We start from the raw sequence: 22,791 nt of genomic DNA on the forward strand, positions 1-22,791 counted from the left end.
CAGTAGCCTTTACTTTTATCTAAGTTACACTGGTTATCATCTTCACCTGCTGACTTAAGCATCGGAGTGGCCACGCCGGACACCCCTCCGGCGCCCATTCACGAGTTCTTTTCTTATTTGCAGGTTACAGCGGAAGCCATATTGCAGAAATATATCTTCGTCACAGATATAGTTCTTGCTCAGTTTCCTTCATTATCTTGATAGCAGATCCGGTGGAGCACCCGACCTTACTCATCCATTTCACCAGGATCGCATCAATATATATAAATATATATATATATATGGCAACTCTCATGTGGCCTCTTTGAAATCGACGCTCTAACAAAAAAGGACCCGCGGTATAGAAAAGTCAAATTAGGGACCAATACAACATAAAACCGTAAGTTTGATTTTGCGCTTTCATTTTAATTTAAAAATTACATTATCAAGAGGGATTATTTTATTCGTGCCAAAATAAATAAATAGCTAAATTTTTTAAATATGAGAAAGCGAGATATTCCGTACGTCGCAGCTAATAATTATAATAAAATTCAAATGCATTCGAATTCTTTGACAGCCGTTTCAAACTATATTTGCAAGCAATTTATCTCCCATTAAATATCTAATTTAATTATCATCATAATTATAATTAACGATTCCCTCGATCCCATTTCCTCCAAATTCAAAATTTTACTGTGCATGGCCGTTTCTTGATTTCCCAAAAATATATATATAAAACTTCGTTCAAACAAGATTTCGTTCTTAAAAGATCAAATGGAATTTGGTGATCAAGAGAAGAAGAGAAAAAGCATAGGCTTCAGTCTCAGTGCTGCAGATGAGAAGATTAAGCTTATTGACATATTTTCAGACGATGATAGTGATTTTCTTGTTGCTTCTCACTCGAGTAATTCTCTTCAAGGTTTGTTATTTTGTGTTGTCATGTATTTGAACTCGATCTTAAATTTTATGAAGCAAGATGGATTCCGATTTCGAAAAACAAACAATTTTGCATGAAGAGATTTCATTGAAATTTAAACTCTAGTTCGTTTTCCCAGATAATGTAGAAAAAGATTATGGACAATTGAGACTACCACCTTTGGGCGTGGAATCAAGCAGACCAAGTTTAGCCTGGGATGCTGCATTTTGCAATAGTTCAGGTGATGCATTATCTCATGTGCTAATGCATGCAACATCTACATACATTCATGTATATATATTTGAAATATATTTTTGTTTGTACATATTCAACTTTGTTGATCATCTATATATATAGGTTTTCTTGATCAACATGAACTATCAATCATAAATCAAGGATTCAAAAATCAGGAATCGACATCGAGTAGTAAGTTTTTGATCCATTAAGTTAATACATTCATTTCTCTTTTGACAGACAAACACTTTATAATCTGTTTTTTTTTTTGCATGTGTCTTATATAATTTCATTTTGCAGCACACAAGAAAGTTGACTGTTCCTCCGGATCAAATAAGGTGTGTGCTACTGACTGATTATTGCATGGGATTATAATTCATTTGGGTTTAGATTAAGGATCGAACAAATTATCGAATCCGAGCCCTGAATTTTTTTTTCTGATGGAATCGCAACTCATGAATTAATTACATTTGAATCTAAAATATTTTTTTTGTTTTGTTTTTGGAGCTAGGGTCTTCCATCAATGTAGTACAGATAGAGATGATTTAATTACCATTATAAAGTTTTGTGATCACCTTGCTTTGGCAACAATTGCTCAATTCTATGACAGTGAAAACTTGGAATATGCATGTTCTGAATTGTTGCATTGCATGTTTACTTATAGTTTTAACTTTTTTACTGAAATTGATATAAATTGTACAGTTTGCAACTATATATGTTGGCTAATTAATAATTTTTTAATACTTTGAAGAAAAGTAGCAGAAAAGAAGGCCCTGTATTTTCTCCAAACCCAGCCAAGGCGTTATGCAGCTTGAGAAACAGTTTGAATATGAAGCCAAACAAAAAGGATTTAGTGGGAAAAAATGATGCCAAAATGGAAAATACACACACAACACCTAATTCTGGTAACTGAGGTTGAAGTTGAACATACATACTTAGCTTATATATATATATATATATATATATATATATGATCTTGTATTTATTCTTTTGTCTAACATATACTATATTATTTTGAATCTTTTTTCTGTTTTTTTTATTTTTGGCAGCGAGATTTTCGTACTCAAGCCCTCGATCATGTCCTAGTCATTTGAAAAGAATGGCACAGGCAAGAAATAATGAAATGTCTAGAATCTGGAGATGTTCAGAAAGAACCAAATTGGTACCAAATTCGCCGTCTCTCTCAACTGGTTTCCGTTCGAAAACAGGATACGATAAAGAGCCAATAATTATGGACTATAATGATGCCAAAGAAGCACCAAATTCTCTTCAAGAAACTCGGGACATATTCTTCTCTGCTGCACAGTTCAGACCGTCTGGGATTCGTCCTCCATCCCCGAAATTTGGCTTTTTCGACGAGGTTAACATGCATATAGATACCATGTTTTCTTGTTTCTTACACATTTCTTGCATTCTCTGCCTTGTAATTCGACTCTGGAGTGCAGAAAACACCTCTCATTTCTCTTGGAGAGCCAAAAACAAGAAGCAATACTCCTCGAAAAGTTGAAATGCTAGGAACTCCATTCGATGCCAAAGCACATGAGTTTCGCTGTTCGCGTACCGATACACTGGCAAGTTCAACTTGTGAAAAGCTTAAGAGAAACACTAAAAAATTAAAGGCTGCTCATGTGAATCCCCGTAATGCGACCAACATCAAAGAAACATGCTCAATCAAGAAAACAAGTGAGGATGCTAGCCGGAAGCTTTCGAAATATGATCCATTTTTATCCCAAGAAAATGGGAAGAAGAAGTCGTGCACTGATTCTAGAGATCGACATGGAAAACTATGCAGATATTTCGAAGCCATTGATCTGAAGCAAGACAACCGACAACAATCATCACTCTCATCAAACAAAAATAGAACCCCACTTACAGAAAAAGCACCCTCCATTAATTGCGACTACTCCAATACAAATTTAATTTGGTTTGAAACAAAATAAAGAGTTGGTGTACTACTCCATAAAAGATGTGTCCTTTATAGGAAACTGAAATTCATCTTGTTTCTGCTCAATTTGGTGGTTTTTCGAGTACTTGCTAAATGGTAATCCGACATATTTGATGCATCCAAGGATGTATGCATAATTTTACTGGAAATTTGTGCGGTATCATGTTTTCTTAATTGTAAATAATATTAGTATGATGTTTGATTAGATGGGCTTAAATATTCATGTAGTTCAACCCGGCATGGTAAGTTACGAGCTGACCCGTCCCATTAATCCGTTTCAATGGTCTTAATTTTCATGTCAGCATTATCTGATATCATATCGATTTTCTGGTGACAAAGTGTAAAAAATACAAAAGAAGCCAAGTTAGAGTAAAATTAGATAACAAATTTTAATTGATACTACTTACGGGACTAAGTTACCTTTTCCCAATAAATTCGTGTGATTTGTTAATTTCGAACAATTTGATTATGAAATTGGTCATTTTAATAACTCTCGTGGTTGGAGTTAAGATTGCAGATTTAATATTAATTTTTATATTGAAGATAAAAATAACAAACAATATCAATGAAATTATATTGAGTAGGTCTCTTGTGAGACAGTCTCACGAATCTTTATGTGTGAGACAGTCTCACGAATCTTTATGTGTGAGACGGGTCAACCCTACCGATATTCATAATAAAAAATAATACTCTTAGCATAAAAAGTAATATTTTTTCATAGATGACCCAAATAAGAGATCCGTCTCACAAAATATGATCCGTGAGACCGTCTCACACAAGTTTTTGTTAATTATATTTGGTGTGGTCCTATTTACTATCAAAATTAAGTTATTATATGATTATGCAAATCCATTTGAATTTATTTTTTTCAGACGGAAAGTGTGATGTGTCAATTATTACTCTCGCCAGCATATATTAACACTTCATAAATGATGAAATTTTCAAATATTTGATATGTGGCAGAGGAATTTAAATTTCCATTGGATTATCATCACAAGATGTGAACAATTGAAAGTGTCAGGATTCAAGTTATTCTGGACAATAATTTCTGTTATGCAACTTGTACATTTGTTTTACATGTTTTTGGTCAATTCACCATATTGATATTTATGTGATACCAGAAAATGATTATGTGATATATATCGAAAAATGTTGACTTAACGTGGCATTATGTTCATATGCACGCATGTACTCTGTTGAAAAAAGAATAAAAATGAGAAAAATACAAATTAATCGACTAAAATCGTGAATTTATCGATAATAATACCAGAAATGAGATTTGTAAAAGTTAGGAGACTAAAATTGCTATTTCCCTTCCCGGTCAATGGACAATATTTTAACTCGAGTAAAAATAATTCCATTTTTCCTAATATTGGCAAGTTCATTCTTAATCGAGCATCTGCATGTATTTTTTGGCACAATAACAAGTTTGAAAAAAAAAAAATTGTATTGTCTTATGAATGTTATTTTAAGAGTTTTCAGAAACATAGGAACAGAATCCTTAAACTCAAAAGATGTTGCAATGTTAAATGGTATGCTAGTTTCCAATTTTAAACGGCTGATTCAAATTTGACAAAAGCAAATAATTTGTGATTGTATAAAATTTTAACTTAAACAAATGATTAATATTTTTAAAAAGTAATATACTTATAATATGATAAAAAAATTTGTTTCGGTCATTTATGCTATCAAATTTACTCTTAGGTTCATGATCTTAATTTTTGTAGTTTTAATTCTTTTTTAACGTAGCGTTATACTTACGAGAAAAAAGTCAAAAAATACAGAACAAATGACCATAATTGCCAAAAAAATAAAAGGAATGTGATTTAAACACAAAAATGGTAACATAGTTGACCAAAATAAAAAAAGAAATAAATACAAAAGATGAAAAAAATAAATTTTCATACATTAAAATATTCAAATTGAGGGTATGACTGAGATTTTCTATGTTATAGTACTTGGAGTGTTTCCCCATGTGATATGAGTGAATTTTAACATTTGAATATTCGTATATGATGTGAACTTTGTTTAAAATATAATATAATTACTCATGAAAGGTTATAACTCGGATTTCAAGGATGATTTTATGTTATATCGAGAGAAGAATTCCCGATGTATTTTTCATACAAGATGTTTACACGAATAACTTAATTTAAAACAAAAATATAAAACTCATCTATTCTTTTTATTTTAAAAATAGATGTTCGTATAAATATCTTGTTCGAATACAATCGGAGAGCATAGAATCACCGAGATTTCACAACCCAAACAGTTACGAGAAAAATAGTAAAACACAGATGTGGACACATATCCCAACTCAGTGCATCTTGAAAAGCTGGACTGATCGTTAGAAGTGGTATATGGTACTGTCGCGAATATTGTTTATCATATACCATACCGAAAATTACGGTATAAAAAATTTAATTCCGATATCGTACCAAAATTTTTGATACATATAACTAACATACCGATTATACCGAAATTTTACGATATGCCGAAATTTCGAACATTATAATTTATTTATATATATATTTATTGTTTAAAAATATTATATATTTTTAACTTTTATATTTTGTTTCGGTATTTCAAAATTCCGATATGTATCGAAATTTTCAAATTTCATACCCGTTACATTACCAAAAAATTTGGTATCATTACCATATCGTACCAAATAAATTATAAATACGATATTTTTCAATACGATAATTTCAATATTTTTCTTCCCCTGCTCATCGGACCCTCTCAAGAACTGTGAGCCCCATAGTCCACATTCCCTACTCATCGTACCCTCTCAAGAACTGTGAGCCCCATAATCCACCAGACAACAACGATCCCGCACCCTTATTCTCCAATCACAACTCGACAGCACATCCTTAAAAAAACCACCTGGTTTTTCCAACATGGTTTCAGGTTTTTTTAATCCCACGGTTCTTCTGTATCAAAATGCTGAATTTGCCCCATCTATTAATGTAACCCATAAAGTTTTCCACTGAACGGAGACAACACTTGCAAGAAAGAGTTGAATGATGAAATAATGAAATCCTGATGCTTTTTTGAACAAAGAGGGAACTCACATTTTAAGCTACGGGGTTTCTCTTTTTAGGTAATTTTTGCTTCTGATAAGTGTGGTTTGTTCGGTTTTTCAACAAAAAAAATGGGGAGAGGGAAAGTGGAAATGAAGAGGATCGAGAACAAGATTAACAGGCAGGTGACATTCTCAAAGAGGAGAGGTGGTTTGTTGAAGAAGGCCAATGAGATCTCTGTGCTCTGTGATGCAGAGGTTGCTTTGATTGTTTTTTCCCATAAAGGGAAGCTGTTTGAGTATGCTACCGATTCTTGGTAATCATCAACTTCCCTTTTCTTTTGATTATTTTCTGAATGTTTTATTTAACTGATTTCTAAAAAAATACCTTTTTTTGGGTCTAAGATCTATGGCTTAATTTTCTGTGGAATTATGAGCTAAAAAAATAGGTTTTCTTTCTTTGCTGCAGCTGATGATTCTTGGTAATAATTATCAGCTAACCCTTTTCTTAATTTCTGTGTCTTTTTCTGAACTTCACTTAACTAATCAATACGTGAAAACTGTTCAATTTTTAGCATAAGATCTGTGGTTTTTGGTGAAATAATGAACAGTAGAAGTAGGGTTTTCTTTTTTCTGGTATTATTTTCATGTTTCATATATGTTTTGCGTGTCGCTTCTAAAATCTTTTTAGTTTTCACACCTTCATTGAATTTTCAACTTAAAACTTAAGATTTCGCCTTTTTTATTTAGGTTTATTTATTATGTATAAAAGATTTTAGTATCGAGTCCAGGTAAACTTTTAGTTCTTATGGTTGAAATTTATTAATGGCGATCGAAGTATACAACTAGGTTTTATGTTGTATTACTTATATATGCATCACTGTTCTTCCGAAGTAAACATTATAACATATAATTTAAGCTATATATGTTTCTGCTGGAAAAGGAAAAAACCCATTTGTTGTTTGAGTAGATCTTTTGTGAGACATTGTTTGAGTAGATCTTTTGTGAGACAGTTTCACGAATCTTTATCTGTTAGACAGATCAATCTTATCGATATTCACAATAAAAAGTAATATTCTTAGCATAAAAAATAATACTTTTTCATGGATAACCCAAATAAGATATCCGTCTCACAAAATACGACCCGTAAAACCGTCTCACACAAGTTTTTACCTTGTTGTTTTAGTGTATTTCCACCTTTTTACAGCTAAATATTTAATTTGTATAATTTTATCTGAAGTAGAGAGAATATTTGATCTTGTTTTAAAAAATATTCCATTTTAAATGTGAAAACTTACAAAGATATTACTGGCCTTTTATCCTGTGAATACATATATATACACACACACATACGTACCGTCGATATGTGTATACACACACTACACACTATGTTTTGACACGGTGTATTCATAGGTTGTTTTTTACCAAAACACGAGCAGGAACCGTCGGTTCCGACTCGGGTTCCAGGGTTAGGATATTTCCCACACTTAACCATAACCGGCTAGACCAGTTCTTAAAACCAGCGGTCCATGCTACAATAGCCTTTATGGGTTTGGTTTCGGTGCGATCTTAGATTTTAATTTTTTGAATTATTGATTAAAAAATTTAACCGAATTTAAACCTCCAAAATTTAAATACTAAAAGAATATTTCAAAAATTAAGATTTTCTACTTAACTATGAAAGATTTAATGGAACTTGAATTTGAAATAAAATTGCTAATTTATAATTAATTACAAAAATTTAAAAGAACAAAAACTTAACTTCCCATCTTCTTGATAACCATCTAAATCTGAACTAAAAGAATGAACCACCGGTCTAACGACGGCGAGATGACTATGTTAGAGAAAACGTTGAACCGGTTAACTGGTTTTATGACCAAAGTCTCATTATGGGTTAAATCGGATCCTAACAATCTCTAAACCTTGGTCACCTGTAGATTCTTTGTTGGAAATAGCAATTAGTACGTACTAAAACTTGGAACAAAAAAGTTTGTCATTTTCTGGTTTCAGAAGAAGAAATGGATTATTACCCAGTTTGTGTCTGGAATTTGGGGGTATCCTAAGAGAATCCTCGGAACTAAAAAACGTCAGAACGACAATGGTTTCTTGATTAGAAGGGAATCATATCGATTGGCACAATGGCTTGCGTGTTTTTATCAAAGATTTGTAGCTTATTTGGGAGGGAGAAAAGTGCACTTTATCAAATTTTAAACTAAGTGGTCTTGCTATGGTAAAATAGGTAGCTAGACTAAATGAATATATTTGGATTTGAAGTTAAAAACAACCGGGCAAAAACTTGTGTGAGACGGTTTCACGAGTCGTATTTTGTGAGACGGATCTCTTATTTGGGTCATCCATGAAAAAAATATTACTTTTTATTGTGAATATCGGTAGGGTTGACCTTATCGTGAGACCGTCTCACAAGAGACCTACTCAAACAACCCAATACATTATCCATATTTCTTCAAGTCTTTAGCTAATTTATCATCGAAGAAAGGTCGTTTCAAAAAGGTTAATTGAAGTGATTTGTACCAAATACTATACAAATAATTTAACAAGTATATATTATGCCTTCAAAATAATACAGCATATTACGACTTAATTAATATTAATTGATTTTCGAATGTATTTCCAACTGACTCAAAACTAATTTAGAAAATTCAAATTTTCAAGTTTAAAATAAGAATTGTTGTATGTATGGTGTGCACAAACCATATTTCATCTATATTTTAGTGTATGCAATCTGATTACACTAGAAGTCATAACAATTTGTATATACCATAACCTTTATATGCAACTCCTACTAATTAGAAATACTGATACGAGTCAACTTTTATAAATTTGTTATAATGTGAAAAGTTTGGCCTGGTGTGTTCGGAGCATGTCCTACAAGGAGGGATTGTTGGAGATTTAACAAAATTAAATTTATAAATCATGTGATCGAATTCATATAATATGTCAAGAATTCATGTCGAATTATAAGAAATTATAAATAATAGTAAACGCGAACCAAAATCCATTGATTAATCTAACGTTGTAGTTACGGATCTTCTAAGGTAACAGAGAATCGAACACATTATTCTTGTCTCGGATGAGAGAAAGAGAGAGATATAGAACATGTATACTCTACATATTTTGTGTTATTCTTTGTGCTATTCTTTGTGCCTCGGTGACCATAACCTTATATGATCTTTTCAATATTTGAATCATCATAAAAGACTTAATTGAGCCGAGTTTCCACACATAAGATAAATCATTCCAATTTATTTAATACTTTGAAAACAGATAATTAATTAGATCAACATATTAGATCCTTTATTAGATGTTTGTCCATGTACAATTAAAATCATGTAAGCTCACAAAATTTTTCCAACGGGATAACTATGTGACCTCGTTTTACACAAATCTAAAATAAAAATTAATATGTTACAACATATGTTTCGGCCATTGTTTTTATAATTCTGCCAATAATTAACAGAGGGGAGAATTTTTTTTTTTTGGGTGTTGCATTGCAGCATGGACAAAATCCTTGAGAGGTACGAAAGATATTCGTTTGCAGAACGACAATTACAAGTTGCAAATGAACCTGAGTCTCCAGTAAGTGCATGCTGAAATGAATGTACAGCAGCATCTAGCTTGGCTAATGATTTTCTTTGTATTCTAATAGCATGTATGCATATATGCATAGCTTCTAGAAAATAATGGTAACGCCGTTGCGTTCTACTTCTGTACGTAGGCCGATTGGAGCGTAGAATACAACAGACTCAAGGCTAGAATCGAGCTCTTAGAAAGAAATCACAGGTAATTAATCGATAGAGTTGGACAGAAGATTCAATATTAGTATATATATAAAGAAGATATCGATGCACGATGCATTTCTTGTTGCCTTACGATTTTCATATGCAGGAACTATATGGGAGAAGATATTGATTCCATGAAACAGAAAGATCTCCAGAACTTGGAGCAACAGCTTGACACCGCGCTTAAGAGCATTCGGAATAGAAAAGTATGATTCGTTTATTAGTATCTTCGTTACATCTTATGCTCTGATATTTCGATACTCGACGTGTCCGCTCTGAATACATCTATTAAATTACCGAAGAATCACCCTCACTTTTTAAATTATTTAAAAAAAAAAATTGAACTATCAAACCTTGTCAGATTTTTAAGTTTTCAAAATGCATGGAAGTACTTAATGACTCTATAAACTAATTTCTGGAGAGACTTTTCCAACGAAGATATGAATTGCATTATATTTCCCTTACAGAATCAACTCTTGTACGATTCAATATCTGAACTGCAGCGAAAGGTTAGTCGTTTCATTTTAAGCAGCAAAAACTTACGAAGTTAATCCTGGGGAATGTAACCTGTTAGGGCTTTTTGTTAATTACTCAATTAAATGATAATTTCATTACAAGTATAAAGATAATGAAATATGTTAGGCATGAAAAATGAAATTTTCGCACTGAGAAAAGATTATAGTATTAGTATGTCGTCGCGTAGTTCGACTAACGATGAAAAACGTGCAAGTTAATATGTTTAATCCGAATATAAGATCTTCTTGAATCAAGATTTCATATGTTTAATTGGACAGGAGAAAGCAATACAAGAGCAAAATAGCATGCTCGCAAAGAAGGTAATTAACTAACTGGAATTTTTTACTTACCCTTCATTTCTTACATGTTACATTTCACCCCCACTTTTAAGAATTTCTTTTCTCAATTGTTCCCTTGTGCCCAACTGTGATATCGAGATGATTTGCATAAATAGACCTGTACAATTTTTTTTGTAAAAATACTTGTACTGGTCTATTTATTAAGAGAGAAATTTCACCCTAACTCAACCTCAAAAACTATCTCAATGAGATATTGTCCAAGTCCATATATATAACTTTTAAAGACTTAATTCAGTCGATGTAGGACATTAAACATTATTCTTGCAAATAATCAATGTTGATATTACTTGTTACGAGAACCTTTTAAATTTAAAAAATTTATTGTTTCGTGAATTCAAACAGATCAAAGAAAAGGAGAAGGAAAACGAGCAGCAGCCACCACGGGAGCTGCAAAATCAGATCCCTAATATTGGACCAATGCCACCTCCATTCGTGATGGCTCCTCAACTTCCTCGTTTAAACATAGGGTAACAATATATAAATATATGTCTCTTCTCCCATCTACAATTTTACTTGAAACAAATCACAATTTGGCATAATCATATCTCCATCCGTTGTGGGAGAGACGAAGGTTCGAATAAAAAAAATAAACCGCAATTTAGCAAGACATCCAAACAATTATTTAAGTTGGGATGACCCCTAGCTAGCAATATTAGTTTCAACACCAAATTCTTGATGTTATCCGTAATATATATACTAAGCTAGAAATCATTAGAGTTTGTATAGATAAAATAAACTAGGAAAATTATAAATTTAAATTCGCAGAGTATGTTATTCTCAACTTACTGTTAATTAGTTTCAGGAAAAAAAAACTAAATAACCCGGATTCGTAATAAGAATTCAAGATAGAACGATATCGGGATATGTCCACCAAATTTTTATTTATTGTGTTGGTCCCACGTGCGGAATTTGAGATAATAAAACCGAAAATAAAGAATAAACTGGACACCGAGATTTACGTGGAAAACCCCTAAAAATTATTAGGGTAAAAACCACGGGCAAGATGAAAAGAATTACACTATAATATTTTGTGGTTTACAACTCACTCACTGTGTTTCCAAAGAGAACACATACTCTCATAATACAGGAGAACAAACACTTCACAAATATTATAGAACTAATAGGAGAAATAAGAAATCACAATAAGAAGCTTGTGAATGGGATGCTTATGAATTGCAAAATGAGCATCTATTTATAGGTGCATGGCTATGTGTGAACGAAAAATTGTTGAACAATTTAATCACGAAATGCTCACCCACCTATGTTGACAAATTCTCACCCATCTGTGTTGACCATTTAATTGCACACTACCGACATTTCTCCCACTTGGAGATTTGATTGAGAATCAAACACATCTCCACACATCCTTTCAATCTTGCCATTTCCTGCTGCTTACGTTTCCGCTAGGCCACTTGAGGATCTACACCATTCAAACTTATCAGTGTTCACTGGCTTGATCAGAAAATCAGCTATGTTATCATTTGTATGAATTTTCTGCATATCCACACTTCCTTCTTCTACTACTTCCCGCACAAAATGAAATTGAACTCTAATGTGCTTCGTCCTGGAATGAAAAGCTAGATTCCTTGCGATGTGCAAGGCACTCTGACTGTCACAAAACAAGGAAACATTCTCTTGTTTGTGCCCGATCTCCTCCAATAACCTTTTAATCCATATTTCCTCCTTGCAAGCTTGAGTAGCTGCCATATATTCTGCTTCTGTTGTAGATAACGCAACAACTGTCTGCAGTTTTGAAACCCAGCTTACTGTTCCCCCTGCAAACGTAAACACATAACCAGTAGTAGATTTCCTCTTATCAGGATCACCTGCATAATCTGAATCGACATAGCCCCTGAGTGTAAAATCCGATCCTCCATAACATAATGTAGCATTCGAGGTACCCTTAATGTATCGAAGGATCCTCTTAACAGTGCTTCAATGCTCTCATCCAGGATTCTCCATATACCGACTAACTACTCTCACTGCTTGAGCAATGTCTGGTCTTGTACAGATCATGGCGAACATCAAACTTCCAACTGCTGATGCATATGGTACTCGAGACATCTCTATCCTCTCTGCTTCATTGCTAGGACACATCTCGGAGGATAACTTGAAGTTAACAGGAAGAGGGGTCGAGATTGGCTTACTATCTTGCATGTTGAAGCGTTGCAAGACTTTCTTCAAATAACTTCTCTGTGAAAGCCAAATCTTTCTGTTACTTCTATCTCGGTGAACTTGCATCCATAGAATCTTGTTTGCTGGTCCCAAGTCCTTCATATCAAATTCCCTATCAAACTGTGTCTTCAATCCTTGGACCTGATCTTTGTTGGGGCCTGCTACCAACATGTCGTCCACATACAACAGCAAAATGATATAATCATCACCAGACTTCTTGAAATACGTACAAAGGTCTGCACTCAGTCTGTTGTATCCAAGGCTCATGATATAGGTATCAAATCTCTTGTACCAATACCTCGGCGCCTGTTTGAGACCGCACAGAGATTTGTTCAACCTGCAAACCAAGTTCTCTTTGTATTTTTCCGCAAAACCTTCTGGCTGGAGCATATAGATTTCTTCTTCAAGATCTCCATGAAGAAATGTTTTCACATCTAGCTGTTCTAGATGTAGGTCAAACACCACACACAATGCCAACACTACTCTGACTGTTGTAAGCCGAACCACAGGAGAAAATATCTCATTAAAGTCAATGTCTTCTTTCTAAGCATACCCTTTTACCACCAATCTAGCACGATACCGCTCTACTTGGTTATTGTCATCACGCTTGATCTTATAGACCCATCTGTTTCTAATGGCTTTCCTCCCTCGTGGTAGTGTAACAAGATCCCAAGTTTTATTCCTGTCTAATGCCTCCAATTCTTCTTGCATTGCTATCATCCATAAGGATACATCCGAACTTTGACTAGCCTCGTGGAAACTCGATGGCTCACCATCCTCTGATAATAGACAATATGCAATAATGCTTTCAGTGACATAATCTAAAAGCCAACCTGGTGGTCTTCTATCTCGAGTTGACTGCCTCACATTGGAAACCTCAAACTCAACATGTTCTTGTTCTTCGTGCTCTAGTACTGCTTTACAAGAAACTTGATCTTTGTCTGTCTTATTTTTCACCTGAAAAATAGTAGTTTCTGAATTCGGTGTGACTTTGTCTCCCTTTATTTTATCTTCCTCGAAGATAACATCCCTGCTGATGACAAGCTTGTGAACAGTAGGATCCCACAAGCGAAACCCCTTTACTCCATCAGCATATCCCAAGAAGATACATTTTCTGGATTTCGAATCCAACTTTGATCTTTCTTGCTCAATGTACAGAACGTACGCCGGACTTCCAAATGTATGCAAATGAGAATAATATGTCGGCTTTCCAGTCCACATCTCCATCGGAGTCTTCAGATCAATCGTCACTGAAGGAGAACGATTGATAATATAACAAGCGGTTTTGACTGCTTCTGCCCAAAATGACTTTTCTAGACCTGCAGTCCTCAACATAGCTCTTGTTCTGTCCAACAAGGTTCTGTTCATCCACTCCGCCACTCCATTCTGTTGAGGTGTGTAAGCCGTCGTAAACTGTCTTTTGATGCCCTCACATTGACAATATGCATCAAATTCGTCACTGGTATATTCTCCTCCATTGTCAGTCCTCAGACACTTGATTTTCTTTTCTGAATCAAGTTCAACTCACGCTTTAAAATCTTTGAAGATCTGGAAAACATCTGATTTTTTCTTGATTGGATATACCCAACATCTCCTAGAGAAATCGTCAATGAACGAGACAAAGTATTTCGCTCCTCCTAGGGATACAACCGGTGCTTGCCAAACATCCGAATGAATCAGCTCCAATATGCTTTTGCTCCTGGCAGTAGAAGTGCCAAACTTTAATATGTGTTGTTTACTGGTAACACAATGCTCACAAAAGGGTAATGACACTTTTGCAAGTCCCGGCAGCAGCTTCCGTTCTGAGAGAATTTTCAACCCCCGTTCTGACATATACCCAAGCTTTCTATGCCATAACACTGTTAATTCTTCTCCTGAACCAATTGATGCAACAGCTAGTTCTGCCTCTTTATGTGTTTCCCCCAATAGTACATACAGATTTGCAGCAACTTTTTCCGCCTTCATAACCACAAGCGCGCCCTTCACAATTTTCATGATCTCGTTCTCGATACGAGTTTTGCACCCGATGTCATCCAATTGTCCCAAGGACAAAAGATTTTTCGTCAGTCCTTTCACATGTCGTACCTCCTGAATGGTGCGAATGGTGTCATCAAACATTTTAATTTTGATAGTACCGACCCCAGCGATTTTCAAGGCATGATCATTTCCCATGAATATAGATCCTCCTGAGACTGGTTCATAATGATCAAACCATTCTCTCCGAGACGTCATGTGCCACGTCACTCCTGAATCCATAATCCATGTGTCACAAAATTTGTGCCTGCCTTCTGCAACAGTTGCCGCTTCGCTGAATAATATATCACCACTGCCTGAAGTACTGGCCATATTTCCTTGAGAATTCTTCTCGATACTCGTACACTCTTTCTTAAAGTGCCCTTTACCGCTACATTTAAAGCAGTAAATATTTTTCTTCTTATTTCTCGACTTTGATCTACCTCGTCTTTGACTCCCACTGAAATCACGGTCCATAAATCTTTCTCTTATCATCGGTAACGCCTCTGCTTGCTTCGAAGTTACCAACCTATCTTCCTTATTCTTGCGCCGGCTTTCTTCTCCAAGAACCGCAGTTAAGACATCGTCGAATCTTAGAAAGCCCATAAGAATATTGTTGGTTATGTTGATGATAAGTTGATCATATGAATCTGGTAGACTTTGAAGTAGAAGCTCTGCACGTTCATTTTCCCCTATTTTATGCCCCATGGAAGTGATTTGGGCAAATAAAGTATTTAGTGTGTTGATATGGTCGGTCATCGATGAGGATTCCGCCATCCGAAGAGTATAAAGCCTTCTCTTTAGGAAAATCATGTTGTGTAGTGACTTGACCTCGTACATCTTTGTCAGAGTATCCCAGATAGCTTTGGCTGTTTTTATCTCAGAGATACTTGACAAAACTTCGTCTGCTATAGCCAAGTGTAAATTGGCAACAGCGTTATCATTCATCTCATTCCACTTTACATCATCCTTAATCTCCACCGGTCTATCTCCAATAGCTGCCAAGCAATTCTCCTTTCTTAAAACTGCTTGTATCTTTATTTTCCACAACATAAAATTGCTTCCGTTGAACTTTGCTATCTCGTATCTTCCCGCCATTATGTCTACAACAATTTTAATAGACTGAAAAAAATAATCTCGCCTTAAATAAAAAATCTCAAAAAAAATTTTCTGAAGTGGAAGATCAGTCTAAGCTGCAACCATAGAGCATACTCAGAATTTTAAAAAATTTTAAACCAAGGCTCTGATATCACTTGTTGGTCCCACGTGCGAAATTTGAGATAATAAAACCCGAAAATAAAGTATAAACTGGACACCGAGATTTACGTGAAAAACCCCTAAAAATTATTATGGTAAAAACCACGGGCAAGATGAAAAGAATTTCACTATAATAATTTGCGGTGTACAACTCACTCACTGTTTCCAAAGAGAACACATACTCTCTTAATACAGGATAACAAACACCTCTCAAATATTATAGAACTAATAGGAGAAATAAGAAATCACAATAAGAAGCTTGTGAATGGGATGCTTATGAATTTCAAAATGAGCACCTATTTATAGGTGCATGGCTATGTGTGAACAAAAAATTGTTGAACAATTTCATCACGAAATGCTCACCCACCTATGTTGACAAATTCTCACCCATCTATATTGACCATTTAATTGCACACTGCCGACATATTGATCAGGTGACAATATAATTTGCATACTCGTCATGTATGTACGTACCTGAGATGTGATTACTTATAAGAATAATGCTACATGTACAACAATTTTTACAACACAAAAAAATTCAATACAAATTTCTATTTATCAACATCTCATGAAAAATTCAATGCAAAATCTCACGATATAATAACAAAATCTCACGATTTAATTGTTGTAATATCGTTGTACGATATTTTGGTTGTACCTTTAGCATTATTCTACTTATACTTTTAATTTGGCTTTTAAAATGTACGTGCCTTTTATGGCATTGTAGTGATATGTACGAGACAGAAGATGCGGAAGCTAGAAGGAATGAGCTTGATCTCACACTTGATTCACTCTATTCTTGTCATCTTGGATGCTTCGCTGCCTGAAAACGACTCCGCTTCCATGGCGTTGGATCGCAGTGTGTGTGTGTGTGTGTGTATTTGAGTGTGTAATCTTTGGTAACATCCATGTACCAGCTGCATGAGAAATTCACGAGTGTCTTTATGATGTCTGCTTTGAAATTAAATGTTTCGGCTAAGAACTAATATGTGTGTGGTTTCTTGTGTAAATAATAATATAAATTTTCAAATTATATTTGTATATTAATGAAAAATTATCTAAACTTGTTTCACTAAAATATAAAACAAGAAAAACTTTTATTTTTTTCCTATGAAATTCATTCTACAGTTTCGTTACAAAAATCCCACATAATTATTGATGTTATCTTTGTTTTCATATTTAGAAAGCAATTTCCGAATTTTTAAAACAAAAAAGAACTATTCTTTTATTTATTTATTTTTTTCCCTTTTTCCCCTAAAAACCAATTTTCACACTTCTCAAGAGAGAAAAATGAAAGGCCTTATGATTTTTATGACAAATTTATCTACTGAACTCCAATTTGATGAGATTTTAGTTAAATTAATTTTAAGAAAAAAATTATAATTTTAATCATGTAAGTTGATGTTTTAGGTGTTTTAATCATATAACTTGTTAATGTTTGGTTTTCATCCAATAACTCGATTTTTTTTGCTCTGGTACTTTCTTTATCAGAAGTCATCAATCCATAGAGTATTTATTTATTTGGTAATGATATATATTCTCGTACATAACTCTTGTTGCTATAATATAAACACATATTACACTTATTAAAATAAATATAAAAATAAATAAAGGCGAAATTAATAAAACAAAATATGCCTAATATTACTAAACCACATTAAAAAAACTTGTACTTTCCCTTTATCTTTGATTAGATAGATTTTAATTGTATACAGAGATGTCAATGGGACGGGTATGGGGCGGGTTTGGCTAAACCCAAAACCCTCCCCATGAAAAAAACTTTGACTCATTACTCGTCCCACCCTGGTTAAATATTCTTCGGACCCACCCCATCTCGAATACGAAACCGGGTCGGGTAGACCCATGAGACCCGTGAGACCCGAATTTTTTTAAAATAAAAAAGTAATATTTCTTCTCACATGATTGAATTATAAAACAGACAAACCTCTAAATACAACATTCTGAAAAATTAATTCATGTTTTCGACCACATTTAATAATAACAAACAAAGTATTTTCATGACATAAAGACTTACAAAAAAAAAAAAAGAGTTACTAGCTCTCCAAAAAAATCTTGACATCTCCAAAAATAAGTCATAACATAATTTAAACAGATCAATATAAAATCAGCGAGAAGGAAATATTTCAGACACATTCTTCGGGATCATTTTCCTCTTCATCAAGAATGGTGGGACAAGTTGGTAAACTACTTGAAGAATTAACTACAAAATTAAATAGAGAAAGTACATTGAAAAAATAAAACTGTAATTTCAAATTGTAAAAAAATTAATTCAAAGAGAGAAAGTACAGTAAAAAAATTAAAATGAATGTACAATAACAAAATAAAACTGTGATTTATTTACCTTTCACATCACCCCACAACCATCTTCGCGAGCATATCAATGCCTCCGAAGTTGTTGGATTAAGTCTACTAAGATGAGGATCAACTATTCTTCGACTATTGCTAAAAGCAGATTCAAGTGCAACAGTTGACATAGGAATAGCTAAGATCGTTATGGTTGAGGTGAGCTACTAAAAAAATAAAAATTAATAAAATTAAAACCCTAGAATATTTATATCCACATATATGGGGCGGATATTATAAGACTCATGACACGCCCCATATCCGGACGGGTCTGAAAAATTGAACCTGGGACCCGCCCCATGACCTTTTAGTATGCCCAAACCCACACCATACACACGGGTCCATTGCGGGTGTGGGTAAAACCCGGACCCATTGACATACCTAATTGTATACTATATGTTTTATTCTCGTTATAAGAGTTATGTAAGATATAATTAATGTCAAATAAGCAATACAGTGGCTTAGGATGAGAAAATGACCAGAATAATCCAAGTTATTAGATAAAAAAAACCAAATATTTACAATTTATTGGATTAAAACAAAAAACATGACAACTTACAACACTAAAATTTTAATTTTCTTCTAATTTTAATATTAATAGTTGGAGTAAGTCTCTTGTGATGGTCTCACGAATATTTATCTGTGAGGTGTGTTAATCCTACCAATATTCACAATAAAAAGTAATACGCTTAGCATAAAAAAGTAATATTTTTTCATGGATGACCCAAATAAGATATATGTCTCACAAAATATGACTCGTGAGACTGTCTCACACAAGTTTTTGCCGAATAATTGTTGGTTGAAAGAAAAAAATAATTTATTTTTCATTGTATGATGAACAATTAACATTGTATATATTTGGTTAATTCAATAATACAATGAAAACATATTTAAATTAATTTACTTATTTAAAAATAGATTCGATTAATCTCTCAAAAAATATAGTTTTTAATTTATCTAATATATTTGTTGAGAGTCTTGAGATAAAATATAATAAAATTTGACTCTGGATATTTTGGATCGTTCTCCAAAATCCACAAAATTAGAATCAGACATAAGGACCCAGGCCCATTTAAAAAGCCCGCAAATAAAGCTCATTAAGTCATCGTCTTCTGCAGAGTGCCTAAAGCCATAGTTGACTGGAATTCAGCAAGCTTCGATTTCTGCTAAAACCCTCGTTTTCATAATTTTTTTCAATCCAATTTGATTTGATTTTCATCGAATTTGAACTTAAAAGGGATATTACGATCCCGGAAATCGACAAAAATGGCGAAATAATCCAGCTCAGGAAGCGCAAAAAAGAAGAAAAACAAGAGCAGCTTGCTTGTTTTAAAATCATCAGCGAAGAAAAGCAAAGTTCAGAAAGATAACCCGTTTGAGAGCAGATGGTCGCGTCGAAAATTCAATATATTGGGGAAAAAAACGAAAGGATGAGGAACGACGGCGCGTTGGGCTCTCTCGTTCTCTCTCCGTGCTAAAGGTTTCGTTTTTTTTTTTTTTTGTAATTCATTTATGTCTTTCATGCTTTCCATTAGCATATATATTTGTATTTGGAGTGTGTGGTTGTGTTCTGTGCTGATTTATCTGGGTTGCTAATGCTCGTGTGTGTGCATGTTTTCTCTGGGATAATGTCACATTTGCCGATGAAAAAGTTTAATCGTTTCCTTGAAATTTATTTTCTTGATTTTTCTTGAAATATAGTTCATTAAATGAAACCCTGATATGCTAGGAAGAGCGTCGGAAGAGGATGGCTGGTGCCGACAACCCCAGTGATGAAGATAGAGATACTTCTGAGGATGATGAAGAATCTGCTAAGCGACCGAAACATTTATAATATTTGAAGATGACGATGAGGGAAGCGAAGAAGGACAACAGTCATGACAAAGATGAGCAGTGTCAATCTCTCAAAGACTGGGAACAAAGTGATGATGAAAATATCGACATGAATTTTTAGGATGATGAACAAGAAGCATCGGAAGATTATGATAACAAGGAAGAAGATGAAGAAGCAGGAAAAGATGGTAGTGTCAAACTGGTGGATATCGTAGAGCAGAAGAAGTCTTCAGAAAGCAAGGGCAAACAAAACATTGGCTCAAGTACTCGTGAAGTGATAGCAAGTTTGAAAGAGGATTTGCATCAGCAAGTGGAGCTTCCTTATACAATTGAATCTCCGAATTTTTTTGAAGAACTCTGCATTATTGGAGAATCGTCCGGATGAACAAATTGTGTAAGCCATCTGGCGAATTCGAACATTCAATGCAATCACTGTTGCTGCAGAGAATCGAAAGAAAATGCAAGTATGAATTTAATATATTTGGATTGTCTGTGTTTTTGTGGTTGACAAGTGATCAAGTAATATTTATAGATATAGGAATTAAATTTCCAGGTGTTCTATGGTGTTTTGTTGCAATATTTTGCTGTTTTGGCTAATAAAAAATCATTGAACTTCAAATTGCTTGCTATGCTTGTCAAGCTGCTAATTGAAATGAGTTCGGAGACCCCATATTTTGCAGCCATATATATGTGCTCGTGAGCGATTGCTTCGTGCTCGTACTCAATTCTGTGAGGATGTTAAGAATACAAGTTAGTTACAGTATGAATCAAAATGCTATGATTTTTTTAAACCTCCACAACTTCGAACTTTAAAATTTTTGTTTTTTCGTGGATATCTACTACTGATTTATCGGCCTGTGGTTTATTATTTTTATCCCTTACATATGCCTCAATCTTCATCCATGACAGGGAAAAGTTGTTGGCCTTCTCTGAAGACACTCTTTCTCTTGAGGTTATGGTCCATGATTTTCCCATGCTCCGGTTTCCGTCGTGCGGTTGTGACCCCAGCAATCTTGTTGATGTCTGAATATCTCTTGCGGTGTCCAATAATCTCTGGCTGGGATGTTGCAATTGGATCCTTCTTATGCTCTATGTTACTTTATGTGAGTATACCTATTGGAGTTTGTTTTACCCTTGTTTGATTTATGTGGATATGCTGTATTAAATCTGTACCATTTGAAGAATCTCAGTCACGGCAGACAAGTAACTTTTCAATTGCACTATTGATCTTGCTGCTGTGGGTTGGATACCAGTTCCTTTACATGAAAACTATTTTATATTCCAGACTTCTCCTAGCTTTCTCTTCCTAATCATGACTGTATATATACTTGGAATAACTGTTTTGCAGATCAGCAGACAATCCCAAAAGTTCTGCCCCGTGGCAATTTTGTTCATCGAAACTATGCTAATGACAGCTCTTAATAATAAACATGTATGTCAAGATTCAGAGGTTTGCTTTCAGTAATTTCTGGCATTTACCAATGGAACAATTTGTAGAGCGGTTGCCGGCTCGCAATTTGTGTTCTTAGGGGAAGAAATCAATGTTTGACAATATTGTTACAACACAGTTGCCGTCTCATGGAAGTTAAAGCACTAAAACCCTTTCTCCGACTGCAAGGTCGGGGTGAAGAGATCAATTCCTTGGAGTTCATGTTAATGGACTTGCGTGATGATTCCCCGTATTATACTTCGGATATTTTCAGGTTGTTAAATTCTTCATGACTCTACATACGTGTATGATATGCATATTTCTTGAACCAAGCTCCAATTTTATTTCAGCTCTATTTATCATTGTTAATATCAGAAGAATGAAATATTAAAATGATGGCTCCACTTTTATGCATGGGTTTTGGTGACATTTTTACATTCATCGTAGCGTATCCAACCTACGATGTTCTTGTCTGGAAACTGTTCTCTATATGATAATGAAGTCCTTTTACACGCAGGGTCAGCCTTCTTTTTTTCGATTATAGCAACACAAATATTTAATTTTAAAATTATTTACACACAAATTAATTTAAACGATAAATAAATTATCTAACGAAACTAAATTGTTAAAATATCATAAAAAACAAGTTACTAAAATAAAGTTCATAGCATTAAAATAAGGACTGAATTTACTAACAGTTGAAACATCACACCAAACTCATACAACTTAACATCAAACTAAAATAATCAACCAGGAACTAAATACTTGAAATAGTACCGAATATTATCATCCATGCAGAAATCAAACATAAGATTTTGCATGCAACTTCAGTTATCATTCCCGAAGACGGCGAAAATGATCAGCGGGATCACGCTCAAAATCGTCCCTAAACATCCTGTAATCCCTCCCTGGCGCTTTCATCGTCTTTCTGCTGAACCGATTCTTGACT

The 22,791-nt window shown here is 34.1% G+C and overlaps 2 protein-coding genes and 1 pseudogene across 2 annotated transcripts; all 3 read left to right on the plus strand.

Moving 5' to 3' along the window:
- Positions 1–2,183: 2,183 nt before the first annotated feature.
- Positions 2,184–3,174, plus strand: LOC142541722 (uncharacterized). Its single transcript, XM_075648185.1, has 2 exons — positions 2,184–2,489; positions 2,575–3,174. The coding sequence occupies exons 1-2, from the start codon at positions 2,229–2,231 to the stop codon at positions 3,067–3,069; spliced, it is 756 nt and encodes a 251-aa protein (XP_075504300.1). The 5' UTR covers positions 2,184–2,228; the 3' UTR covers positions 3,070–3,174.
- Positions 3,175–6,016: 2,842 nt separating this feature from the next.
- On the plus strand, positions 6,017–17,265 carry LOC142543534 (agamous-like MADS-box protein AP1). The gene is made up of 8 exons (XM_075650852.1): positions 6,017–6,413; positions 9,612–9,693; positions 9,833–9,897; positions 10,003–10,102; positions 10,364–10,405; positions 10,691–10,732; positions 11,114–11,238; positions 16,944–17,265. Exons 1-8 carry the CDS (start codon positions 6,229–6,231, stop codon positions 17,041–17,043), a joined length of 741 nt encoding a protein of 246 aa, XP_075506967.1. The 5' UTR covers positions 6,017–6,228; the 3' UTR covers positions 17,044–17,265.
- A 2,651-nt stretch (positions 17,266–19,916) lies between these two features.
- On the plus strand, positions 19,917–22,363 carry LOC142542065 (uncharacterized; annotated as a pseudogene).
- Positions 22,364–22,791: the final 428 nt, after the last annotated feature.

The sequence above is a fragment of the Primulina tabacum genome, chromosome 4 (assembly GCF_025594145.1).
Source record: "Primulina tabacum isolate GXHZ01 chromosome 4, ASM2559414v2, whole genome shotgun sequence".
NCBI classification, from domain to species: domain Eukaryota; kingdom Viridiplantae; phylum Streptophyta; class Magnoliopsida; order Lamiales; family Gesneriaceae; genus Primulina; species Primulina tabacum.

Coding starts and splice junctions, on each gene's coding strand:
- LOC142541722 (XM_075648185.1), top strand. CDS start 2,229: ATGGCACAGGCAAGAAATAATGAAATGTCTAGAATCTGGAGATGTTCA. Junction 2,490..2,574: donor AATTTGGCTTTTTCGACGAG/GTTAACATGCAT, acceptor TCTGGAGTGCAG/AAAACACCTCTCATTTCTCT.
- LOC142543534 (XM_075650852.1), top strand. CDS start 6,229: ATGGGGAGAGGGAAAGTGGAAATGAAGAGGATCGAGAACAAGATTAAC. Junction 6,414..9,611: donor GAGTATGCTACCGATTCTTG/GTAATCATCAAC, acceptor GTTGCATTGCAG/CATGGACAAAATCCTTGAGA. Junction 10,406..10,690: donor TATCTGAACTGCAGCGAAAG/GTTAGTCGTTTC, acceptor TTAATTGGACAG/GAGAAAGCAATACAAGAGCA.